Source organism: Eublepharis macularius, chromosome 3, assembly GCF_028583425.1.
Source record: "Eublepharis macularius isolate TG4126 chromosome 3, MPM_Emac_v1.0, whole genome shotgun sequence".
Classification (NCBI taxonomy): domain Eukaryota; kingdom Metazoa; phylum Chordata; class Lepidosauria; order Squamata; family Eublepharidae; genus Eublepharis; species Eublepharis macularius.
Window position 1 is genome coordinate 69,121,873 of NC_072792.1, and position 11,496 is coordinate 69,133,368.

Here is an 11,496-nt window from a genome sequence, read left to right on the forward strand (position 1 = left end):
GGGGCCCACTTCGCCGGTGCTACCTGAGGAGGATGTCCGGAGTTTGCTCCATACTCCGTCCCCTCCTTGCACTCCGCCGCCTCTGGAGGTCAATGACTACGTTCCGTTGCCAAGCATGTCGGAACCGTACCCTTTTGAGCGTTCGCTACCGTCCGCTCCGGGTCCATCTACAGCGACCGCGGCTGCTCCGTCTCTGCCATCGGTTCCGATCCCTGAACCTCAGCCCGGTCCAGGACAGTGGTCAGCACCCGCGCCGCCCGCCCTGGCAACCGGTTCCAGGCATAGGGAATCTGACTACTTGGCAAGACTTCGTCGCTTGGTTTCAGTATTCGGCTCCGTTCTTCCAGCAGACTTCGGTTCCGAGTGTCTCGGCTCCACTGCATCCTACTTTGCCAACGCAACCGGGCGTCCCTTCGACTCCGGTTCCGAGGACGAGGAAGGCCTTGCTTCCCCTTCTATCAGTTCCTCTGAGTTGGCATCCGACCCTTCCCCTGATGACACCGTGGGGGAAGGCTGCTCTTCGTCACCAAATGGGGATTATCGGATGTTCGCTGACCAGATGCAGCGTATGGCAGATGCTCTGGAGCTAGACGTCGCCTCTACCACCAACAAGCCTAAGAGCAAGTTGCTGGAGGCTCTATACTCTGGGTCTCCAGCGTCGGTTGCCTTCCCGCCGGTGGAAGACTTCATGGACACTGCCTATGCCCTCTGGCAAACGCCTTCTTCGGTTCCAGCGACAGCGAAGAAGGTGGATAGGTGTTACCGTTTGAAGGAGGAGGATTGCCCTGTCCTCTTCCATCATCCCAAACCATCATCCCTGGTGGCAGAAGAGGTCCACGCCAAATTCTGTTCTGGCTCATCGAATGCTCCAGCCGACCGAGAAGGGAGGAAGTTGGATGTGTTGGGTAGGAAGATTTATTCTTCTTCGTCCCTAGGGTTCCGCATCGCACACTTCCAAGCGATTATGGGATCTTACAATTTATTCCTATGGAAGCGCCTGACTTCCTACCTCGCTGACCTCCCAGAAGATCGCCGTCACCTGGTCCAGGCCCTGCAGGCGGAAGCAATGCGCCTGGCGAAGCAGCAGATGACGGCTGGTAAGGATGCTGCGGATTCCTCAGCCCGAACCATGGCATCTTCCATCGTGCTCCGTCGCCACGCTTGGCTACGCTCAACAGCTTTGCCTCTAGACAAGCGTGCGAAGATTGAGGACTTTCCCTTCGAAGGCACTTCGCTCTTCTCGGAGAAAACCGATGATTCCCTTTCGCTGATGCGTAAAAATCACCAAACAGCGAAGTCCTTAGGAGTGGTCGCGCCTCAGCAGTCTGCTGCCTCCAGGTATCGTCCAGCTCGGTACCATCCCTCTCAGGCTCACTACCAGCCCTACCACCAACGCCAGCGGCGTTTCTCTTATGGGCAATCGTACGACCAACGTACCTACCCAGCCCCGCAACGACATGCACCAAGGCGTTCCGGCCGTTCCAGGGGAAGACAACAGCCTTCGTCCCCAAAGGCCTCTACTTCTGGGCAGAAGCCAGTCTTTTGACTAGACTTGGACGCTCCCCAGTTGCCCCCAACAAGTTCTGTTCCACAGCCCTTCTTGGACAGACTCCGTGTTTTCCTGCCCTGTTGGCAGCATATTACATCTGATGCTTGGGTCCTTTCTATTGTGGCCCATGGTTATAGATTGCCTTTTTCTACCACTCCACCTCTCTCTCACCCTCCCTCTTCTTCATGTTCCAATGTTGTATTGCAAAATAATGTTTTGGAGTTGCTAAACAAAGGAGCAATTCGTGCAGTTAATGTGTCTGATTCCCCGTGGGGTTTCTATTCACGATACTTTCTCATTGACAAGAAGGATGGTGGGTCTTGACCAATTCTTGACCTTAGAGGTCTCAACACCTATTTGAAGGTCGAGAAATTCCGTATGTTGACGCTAGCACGTGTCATTGAATTCCTGGAGGCGGGCGTCTGGCTGGCCATTTTGGACCTGAAAGACGCCTACTTCCATGTTTCCATTTATGAAGGGCACAGAAAGTACCTCCGGTTTGGGTGTGGGGGTGCTGTCTACGAATACACTGTCTTGCCCTTTGGGTTGGCTTCGGCCCCCGGGTGTTCACGAAATGCATGGCAGCCGTGGTGGCGCACCTCCGGTCCCTGGGTTGTGTTATCTACCCCTATCTGGACGACTGGCTCCTAGTGGGGCCCTCTGCTGCCGCCCTGCAAGGCCACCTCTCCCTCACTCTGTCACTGCTCTCTGACCTGGGGTTGTTAGTGAATGTTAACAAATCTGTGCTGACCCCGGTTACATCGATACGATTTATTGGGGTACATTTTGACTCCCCAGCAGGAAGGGCTTACTTACCCCCTGACCGTTTAAAGAGGCTCTCTTCCCTGGCCAGACACTTCATTCACAATCGCTTCCAGACAGCGCTGATGATCCAGACCCTGCTTGGCCTCATGGCCTCCACTACTGGGGTGGTATTCTTTGCACGACTATGCCTGAGACCGTTACAGAATTGGTTTGTGCGTACATTCACTCCCACGACTATGTCCCCATACCGACGTTTCTCCATTCCAAGGGCGGTACTCCGGTCCTTGGAATGGTGGACGTTTTCGGATAATTTATCAAAGGGTTGTTCCTTTGGCCCCTTTTTGGCGGATGTTACCATTGCCACGGATGCCTCGAATTTAGGCTGGGGAGGGCGTTGTGGCAATCTGTCAGCACAGGATACCTGGTCTCCCACTGAGGTCAACATGCACATAAATTTGCTAGAGCTTAGAGCGATCCGTTACTCCCTTGCTTCTTTTGCAGGTGTGATTCGAAACGAGAGTTCAGGTCCTGTCGGACAACACCACAGCCTGCTACTACCTCAACAAGCAGGGAGGGACGGTCTCGCTCAAGCTCTGCAAGGAAGCCCCGGCTCTCTGGACCTGGGCTATAGCCAACAACGTCCTGCCAAGAGCCCTTCACATTGCTGGAGAGTGCAACACCACAGCAGACACACTGAGCAGGGTGTTTCTTCCTCAACACGAGTGGGGCCTCAACCGGGCTTACCTCCAGCCAATCCTCTGCCAGTGGGGGTACCCGCAGGTCTATTTGTTTGCCTCGAACAGGAACAAGCAGGCGCCCCTGTTCTGCTCCAGGGCGGGGATGGACCCCTGCTCCCTAGGGGACGCCTTCCAAATCCCGTGGTCCCCGGGATTCTTTTACGCATTCCCACCCTTTCCTCTGCTGGGCAAGGTTCTTTGCAGGGCCAGGGCCTTCAGGACCCATTGCATACTGATAGCTCCTCAGTGGCCACGGCAGGACTGGTTCCCCCTGCTACTCTCCCTTTCTCAGGGGCGGTGCATACCTCTACCACATGCTCCGGACCTCTTAATCAGGGACGGGGTCAGGCATCACAATCTGGCCATCCTGAACTTGGCCGCCTGGCTTCTGTACCCGGCGGAGTAGGTCTTTCCTCCGGGGTCTTGCAGGTCATTCTCAATGCCCGCAAGCTCTCCACCAGGATGTCCTATCATAGGAAATGGTTGCGATTTTCCCATTGGTTGGCCCCTAAGGGGGTCTCTCCCTTTACCTGCCCGCTCCCGCTAGTCCTGGACTATCTCCTGCATCTCCAGTCGCAAGGTCTTGCCTTCACCAGTGTTAAAGTGCACATGGCCGCGATCTCGGCCTTTCATGAGCTGGTCGACGGGCGGACTGTTTTTGCCCATTGGCTTTCTAAGCAATTTCTAAAGGGCCTATTCAAGACCTTCCCTCCAAAGGCCCACCCAGTTTCTCAGTGGAGCTTGCCCTTAGTTCTTTCCCATCTCATGCTCCAACCCTTTGAACCACTGTCCACCTGCCCTATGCCTATCCTAACACAAAAGGTGGCCTTTTTGGTTGCAATCACATCCTCTAGGAGGGTGGGGGAACTTTCTGCTCTGCAGGTTGACCCCCCGTTCCTGCAGTTTTTTCCAGAAAAGGTGGTACTCCATACCAGTTTGGAGTTTCAACCCAAGGTGGTCTCCAGGTTTCATTTGCAACAAAAGGTTGTTTTGCCCTCCTTTTTCCCGAACCCTACCTCCCGGGGGGAACAATCATTGCACACGTTAGATGTCAGACGTGCTTTATTGTTTTATGTTCAGCATACCAAGGGTATGAGGAAATCTCCTGCACTGTTCATATGTTATGCTGGTGCCCGCAAGGGCCTTCCTGCGTCTGCTCAGTCCATCTCTCGTTGGATTGTATCCACAATTAAACTGTGTTACCGGCAAGCTGGCGTGCAGTGCCCTTTCTCTCTGAATGCACATTCGACGCGAGCGCAAGCTGCCTCTGCTGCCTTCCTCCGTGGAGTTCCTCTCCAGGACGTCTGCCAGGCTGCAACGTGGTCTACGCCGGACACATTTATTAAACATTATTCTGTGGACATCAATGCCCAGCGTGATTCTGCCGTCGGAACGGCTGTCCTGCAGTCTTTGTTTCATTGACCACTCACACCCGCCCCCATTGGAGAGTGCTTGCTATTCTCCCAATGTGGGGCTGCACAGAGATACGACGACGATAAACAGGGTTTCTCACCTGTAACTGTTGATCGTCGAGTATCTTCTGTGCAGACACATATTCCCTCCCACCTGCCCCGCTGTGAGTGCTTGGTTTACTCAACTGTCTCTCCGGCGGCTCAGGTGAACTGAGGGAATGCCGGGGACGTTCGGGTATTTGTACATTCAAAATTGGCGGGAACACCGGCGCGCATGCGCGGTGGACCCGAACGTCCCCGTCACATTTCTAGAAGCTAGAAGAATCTTTCCGCGGCTGGCCTGCACCTGCGCAGTCCCAATGTGTGTCTGCACAGAAGATACTCGACGATCAACAGTTACAGGTGAGAAACCCTGTTTTTCTTGGTGGCATGTAGTCTGTCTTTGTGGAGGGATGTTACTATATAGAAGCTCACCATTCATTGTGGCTGAGGTGGTATTCGTTGGGAGACTGTAGATTGTAATATTTCCCAAATTAATTGATGGCATAGGACTTGATGAAAGAGTTCATACAGCCAGGCATGCCTATAGTAATTGTGTCAGTGCCAGAAACGATGGGATACCCTAGCTTGCTAGTCTGATGTGTTTTAGATAAAATATAGAAGATTCCTAGGTTGTTCTCCTATAGCTTCATTATTCCTTCATTATTTTGCTGATTTCCTCTGTTATTCCTTTGTGGGTCTAAGGCTTGTAAAATACCTTGTTGGAAATCTGTGTTACCCTCCTGTATATTGTTCAACTTGTTCATAATGACAAATGCCCTACTCCTTTTTTACTCTTTTCAGTTGTCATATTTTTGATACTTTCATGAATCTTTTTTCACACAGTTGAGATGATGTTTTTAAGCTGTGTTGTTTGTTGGTTCTTTCAGACCGGGCACTATGATGAAGGTATTCTGTGTAAAAACCGATATGGCATCACAACAATTGGATTCAAGTCAAATTTTTCTTTCTGTAACACTAGGAGGGTGGCAATTGATAGTGCATTGTTCATTGGAAGCTGTCTCGTAGTGGTGTGATTAGTAGTACGCTGAAAGGATGTTGTCTGTCTGCTGGCACGCTGTTCAGTGATGTGGAAGTATTTGTTCAAACACAGGTGATGGAATAGACCTCGAGGTCACTACAGAACTGTATGTGTGGGTGCAATGAGGCAGAAGGACAGCCCCCATGAAAGCTTGATAGACAGGTCCAGGATATGTTTGTGGGCTGTTGTTTATAAGTGATAGTGTATCAGTTACTGCTATATTTGAGGGTTTTATGTATGCTGCTTCAGATCTCTCTTGTAAAGAAAAGCAGCACTGAACTGCCCTAAATAGATTTCTGCTTGACTCAGCTTGTTACATGAGTGACAATATTGCTGGGTTAGCTTGTATTGTTTTGGTGCAGTGTAGCATCCATGAGGTTAGAAAGTTTATTGCAAGTTAGCATTTTTCCACAAGAGAAATAATAGGGAATATTTCAGTAGGAAACCGCTGGCCTGAGATTCATTAGGCGGCTTCACACTATATCTTCCACTGTGAACTGAGCATGAATTTGGGATTTTATCTTATTTTAAGTGTTACCTTCCTTAGCGTAACCTGGGACTCCCCATGCATTACAAGTGATTACTAGCTTGACTTAACTAGTGAACGGACTTTTTTCTTCATTAGATTTTGAATTTTACCTGTTTCCATTGTAGCCTCTACTTCCTGCATTCTCTCTCTCCTTCACCCTGCTGTGTGTTTGCTGTTCATTTTCACTGCAGCAGACTAATGTGACTGCTCTTTCGGGAACTGAAGAGTTAAGTTCTAAGGAGAGAAATATTTGTTTTGAGTCAATGTTAAAAAGCAGTATTTTAAACATTCCTATTTAATTTTAGATGACGAAGAAGATTAAAAAACTGGAAAAAGAAACAATAGTTTGGCGAACAAAATGGGAAAACAACAACAAAGCACTTCTACAAATGGCTGAAGAAGTGAGTGTTGGTTTTCATGCTCTTCCGAATAGCTAATTTGTGTAACTCCATAGGCTGAAAGAAGCAAACCAAGACTGGCAGCTCTCTTCCCAGCCATTAAAAAGTAAAGCACTGTAAGTGCAGCTTGTACTAGAATGTCTGAAAGAAACTTTAGATTATTCAGAAAATGATACACTTACTGAAATTTTTTTACAGATAAGAGGCTATTGAAATGGTGGATAGACCGTTGTATGGAAATAGGTATTATAAACGACCTCGGAAAACTGCAAAAGCTCTCTTTACGTGAACAGCTTTCATTATAGCTTTTAGTGAATGTTACATTAACAGTTGCCTTGAAATCACTTCTGAAAGTTGGAGGATGGGTTCTAAAAATTAGAGCAGGGATCCCCAATAGAGTGCCTGTGGGTTCCAAGGCTCATGCTAACACCTTTTTCCTGGTGCTCCCCAAGTATGTTTTAGGAAGTTGTGGGGATTTTGCCAAGCATGGCTTCTGATTGGTCATTGGAGATCTGGTAAGCTGTACAAATTTTTGATTCAGCAGCAGCTGCCACCACAGCACAAGAATTTTCATTACATGGGTGAAGGTAAGCTGCGTGTATGCCAGAAAATATTTTTCAACAATACGTTCATTTAAAAAGGCATCCTATTAACCAAGCTTCTGCCTTAACTGTTGAAGAGTTACTTATTAGAGTTATACATAACCTCACTCCCTGACATCTTGTGGTTGGCTCTGCCTCCTATGGCAGCCATTTTGTGGTTGAGCCCACCACCATGTGTGAGAATTCCAACAGTGCCCACAGGCTTAAAAAGGTTGGAGAGACCTGGATTAGAGTATTACTTTTGTAACTAGAGGGAAGGGCTAAGTCTTGCAAACAAATATTTTTTTCAAATGGTTAGGAAAGGAGGGGGCAGGGGAGATAGACTTGGTTAACTTGGAAGCACTACATGGGCAGCCTGAGAAAGGGTTGCTATAAAAGCTTGGTTGTGCAAGTTGTAGAGTTAAACTTATTCTCATTTTGTTTCTATAGTTCTGAAAAGTTATGTTGTATGAAAGTCAACCTTGTCATGTGCGATCTTGTTTCCTACAGAAAACACTTAAAGATAAAGAGTATAAAGGCTTTCAGATAAAACTGGAGCGTTTGGAAAAGCTGTGCAGAGCACTTCAAACAGAGAGAAATGAGCTGAATGAGAAGGTGGAAGTTCTTAAAGAACAGGTTTCTGTAAGGGAAACAGATGTTGATCTGGCTGTACATGTGTTGCAGTCATGCACGCTCAATTCCCATGAGAAGCTTGGGATTTCTACCAATGGAGCGCAAGATGGAATTCAACCAGATCCTGAATTGAGGGTGGCAACTGAAGGAAATAGCTCAGAAAAAACTGTCTGCCTAGATTCCATTCCTACCACAGATTTTGTTGACTAAAGTGTAAACACTGTATTGAGAGATATATTTTGTGTATAACTTTAACTGGTGGTGGTAACTATTAGTTTTGTGGTGAAAATTTTCTTACTTTTTCTACCATATATGTATTTTCTTAGAACAACAGAACTTGCCTGGTACAGGAAGCTGCATAGCAGCTGTTGAATAGCTTATCTATAAATTTTCCACAACTGTGTTGCACATCTGCCTCATTTTTTAAAGAAATACCCCTATCATAAATGATGCATGCAAATTCCTTCCTTCTGACCCCGTAACAAATCCACCATGTTAACCAACACTCTCATGTGCAGATTTGACATCATGTCTAGGAATAACTGGTTTGGAAAAAAGCATCACCTTTGCTTCTGTTGTGTGAATTAAATTTTCCAGTTGTAATTTCAAATACACTATAGTTGAACAGAGATGTGATGACCAGTGGAAACTTCTTCTCCCTAGATTCATATTTGTTTGTACAAACAAAGCTAAAAAATCATACAGGGTTTAGTGTAGCTGCAGTCTTGTCTACTGCTTTGAAATATATGTAATTTTGCAACTGGAAAAAACAGGGTTTACAACTGTCTTTCATATTTCTCAGGATTGACCTGCAGAATTAATTCATAGATAGGGTAACTGCTGCCCTGTCTCTTAAAGTGAATAAAAGAGGCAGATAACTGCAGAGGCACTCAAATTTGAGCTGGACAGCCACTAATTAAAACCATTGCATTGTAAGCACCCTGCCCCTAACTTCAGAGGAGAACATCTCTTTTAAAATTGTAATTTGAAGCATGCTTTCCATAAATGTGTGCCTGAAGTTGCAGTTTAGTTATTATCCTATGAAGTAGTAGCTGTGTGCTCAAAATGGCTGGGAATTTGGTTAGTGGTTGTCTAGTCAAAGTATTTATATTTTTTGTAGCTTTTTTCTGCCATTGTGTCTTTGTAGAAGATCATAACACCTACTTGACTGGAGACGTGTTTTCATTATATGAATCTGCATATTAATAAGGATAAGTCAGAATATAGACAGATCCTTATGCTCTCTCACTAATCCAGGCAGAGAGATTTAGGAAAAAAACCTACTCTGATCTTAAATTCTTAGTTACTGCTTTTTCGAGAATAAAACTTTTTGCTAGCAAAGAATACCAGTAAGTAAAAGTGCCTTCTGGTATCTACAGGTTATCTGCTAGATTTGATGTGTCCATTGGTATCTTAACTGGTGCACAATGAGCACAGCTCCATTTTATTTTTGCCTTGGGATTAGATTTCTGAATGCCGGCTTGCTTTGAAAAGCCCCAAATCTTGAGTTTTAAGACAGCGACCAAAAGCATGTTTCCTATGTTAGTGTAGGCATTGTGCAAAGTGTTCACAGCTGCTGTTTTGCTTGCTGGTTTTTGCTTGCTGGATTGTTGTTGCTATGTTGAGGGGGGTGCAAATGTTCCCATTCCTGGTACCTGATTGGATCTTTGCTTTTGAGAGCTTTCTGATTCAAACACACAATTGTTGGTAGCTACTCTACTTGCCTACCCTTGCTCTTTGACAGTTTAGTTGCCAAATTACTTGAATGTTCAGGCTGCACTGAGCTCTTCACACTTTCCTGGATATGATGTACAATGGGATACAAATGTCTTTAAGCAAAGTGAAGGTTAAGAAGAACCTTTCAAATACTAGCTGATGCTGATGCTGATGAGCAAAGTCAGTTTTATCTCTCTCGTGACCTAATTCAGGAACTGGCCAGTTGTTTTTCTCTCAAGTTGCATTTGCACATTTCTGTGTATGCAGTCCAAGTACAGTGAAGTTGTCTAAGCTAGGGGAACATGCACAGTGGTGGGCTTGGTTTTGCCAATTTTAACCACTTGGTGGCAACAGAAATACTGGAGAGAAGTAAACTTTCCAATGTTGCATTTAACACATTTGGCTGCTGTTTTAAAGCATAGATATAGAAGCAACAGGATTTCAGCTTGAGAAGTACAGAAAAGAACCTGAATTGATTCTCTTGATAAACAATTAAAAACTGAATACAATTAAAATGCTTCTGAAGGGTTTTTTGCATGTACATGGTTGTCCCTCTCTTGCCAGAACTGGTATAGCACTTGCTCTGTCTGTAGGCAAGAATAGATCTTGGATTCTGTTGCAAATAAAAACAACTTTCAAATTTCAATAGATGAAAAACCAGTGTAAGTATTGTGTTTAATGATCGAGGGGCAGGGGGGGTGTAGAATGATACATTTTTTAACAAAGTTGTGTTCACATGCAAGCATTCCCATTTTCTCTCCTAAATATAGACTAAATTTAGTTTCCTGAAGCCTTGTAGTCATTCCGTACACTGACTGGAGCGAGGGCTAGTTTAGGACAAGTTCAGAACTGTTGTTCTGCTGTACGTTGCACTGTTGTCCAGCAAATTTGTTCCATGTACTTATGGAACACATGCTTTCCACAGGCAGCTGCTTTACTGTGTGTAAACCAGTAATCATGTATTTTAAAAGAAAATTAAGGCTTTTGCTTATACCGTCCATCTCAGTATACCTTTTACAATAAATTTGCAACAAATGTGTTCAGTATAGGGGACATGTACTGTGTTGCATTCTTTTTGCTACCCTATCATGAGGTGGGGACTGCAAGTGCACAGCTGGGTTGACTAGCCCTAAAATGTTAGACAAATCTCTTACTGACTGAACTGTACAGGCAGTAAAAGTCACCCTTTGTAACATTGAAGGGTAGTTCCAAACACAGATGCTTGGGGGCTTTATCTTCTTGATCCATTGTCCTTCCTTGATTACACCTGGTTATGTTACAGTTCAATTCTCAGGTGTTGCAGAAAATCTACCTCTTCAAACTATAGATGGAAATAACTGTGAAAAGTGATGCAGAAATCTAGTTTGTGCTGAACACTCTGCTTTATTTTTACAACCCATATCTGCTTTCAGGGTGAGGGTGCTGAATGAATAGGCAGTCTTGTTTTTTTGCTTTTCAGGAACATTTTGTAGAGATTTTTCACTAATGTGAATCTGAAATTTTATCTACTCCGTTCTGTATAGATTAAGTAAATATGTATGCTTAATATCCAAGAGTCTGTGTCTTTTATTTCTGTGTGCCACTTAACTCCTAATAAGTATCACTTTTCTGGACTTGAGGCTTGTTTGTAAAAACACTTCTGCTTCTCAGGTAAGAAGGTTCAAAAGCACAATCTATGGCATGAAGCAATCAAAGAGGAGCCTGAACTGTTATGCTGCCTTCCCTAAAAAGCAGTATGCTGCATCTATAAATCTGTTATCTTTAAATACATTTATTTAAATGGCTCATGGAATCGTTTTTTCCACATATGAAGTTATGGGCCATATAAGTGTGCATTGTCCCACCTGAGAGGAGCTCCCTACGTGTGGAAAACACTAGGCCAGTGTTTTTCAGTGGTACTCCAAATATGGAAGGTGTGCCAGAAATAGATCACTTGTCATGTTGCGAATAATCTGAGAAACTCTCAGTTCACTTAGTTGAGTGAGAGCCACACAGTGTAAGCTAGGAGTTCTATGGCTGGAGCTTGACTAATGTGTAGGCTGCATATATGTCGACTGTCACAGGGTCAATAGCAGCTCCCCAGGGCTATCCTTGG

The 11,496-nt window shown here is 45.5% G+C and overlaps 1 protein-coding gene across 1 annotated transcript in view; it reads left to right on the plus strand.

The window, feature by feature from the left end:
* The window catches only part of TXLNG (taxilin gamma), a 30,928-nt gene extending 19,999 nt beyond the window's left edge, over positions 1-10,929 (plus strand). The window contains exons 9-10 of the mRNA XM_054974140.1: positions 6,379-6,474; positions 7,563-10,929. Of these exons, the coding sequence (XP_054830115.1) occupies positions 6,379-6,474; positions 7,563-7,895 (429 nt within the window). The 3' untranslated portion in view covers positions 7,896-10,929. The remainder of the gene's footprint in view (positions 1-6,378; positions 6,475-7,562) is intronic.
* The last annotated feature ends 567 nt before the right edge of the window (positions 10,930-11,496 follow it).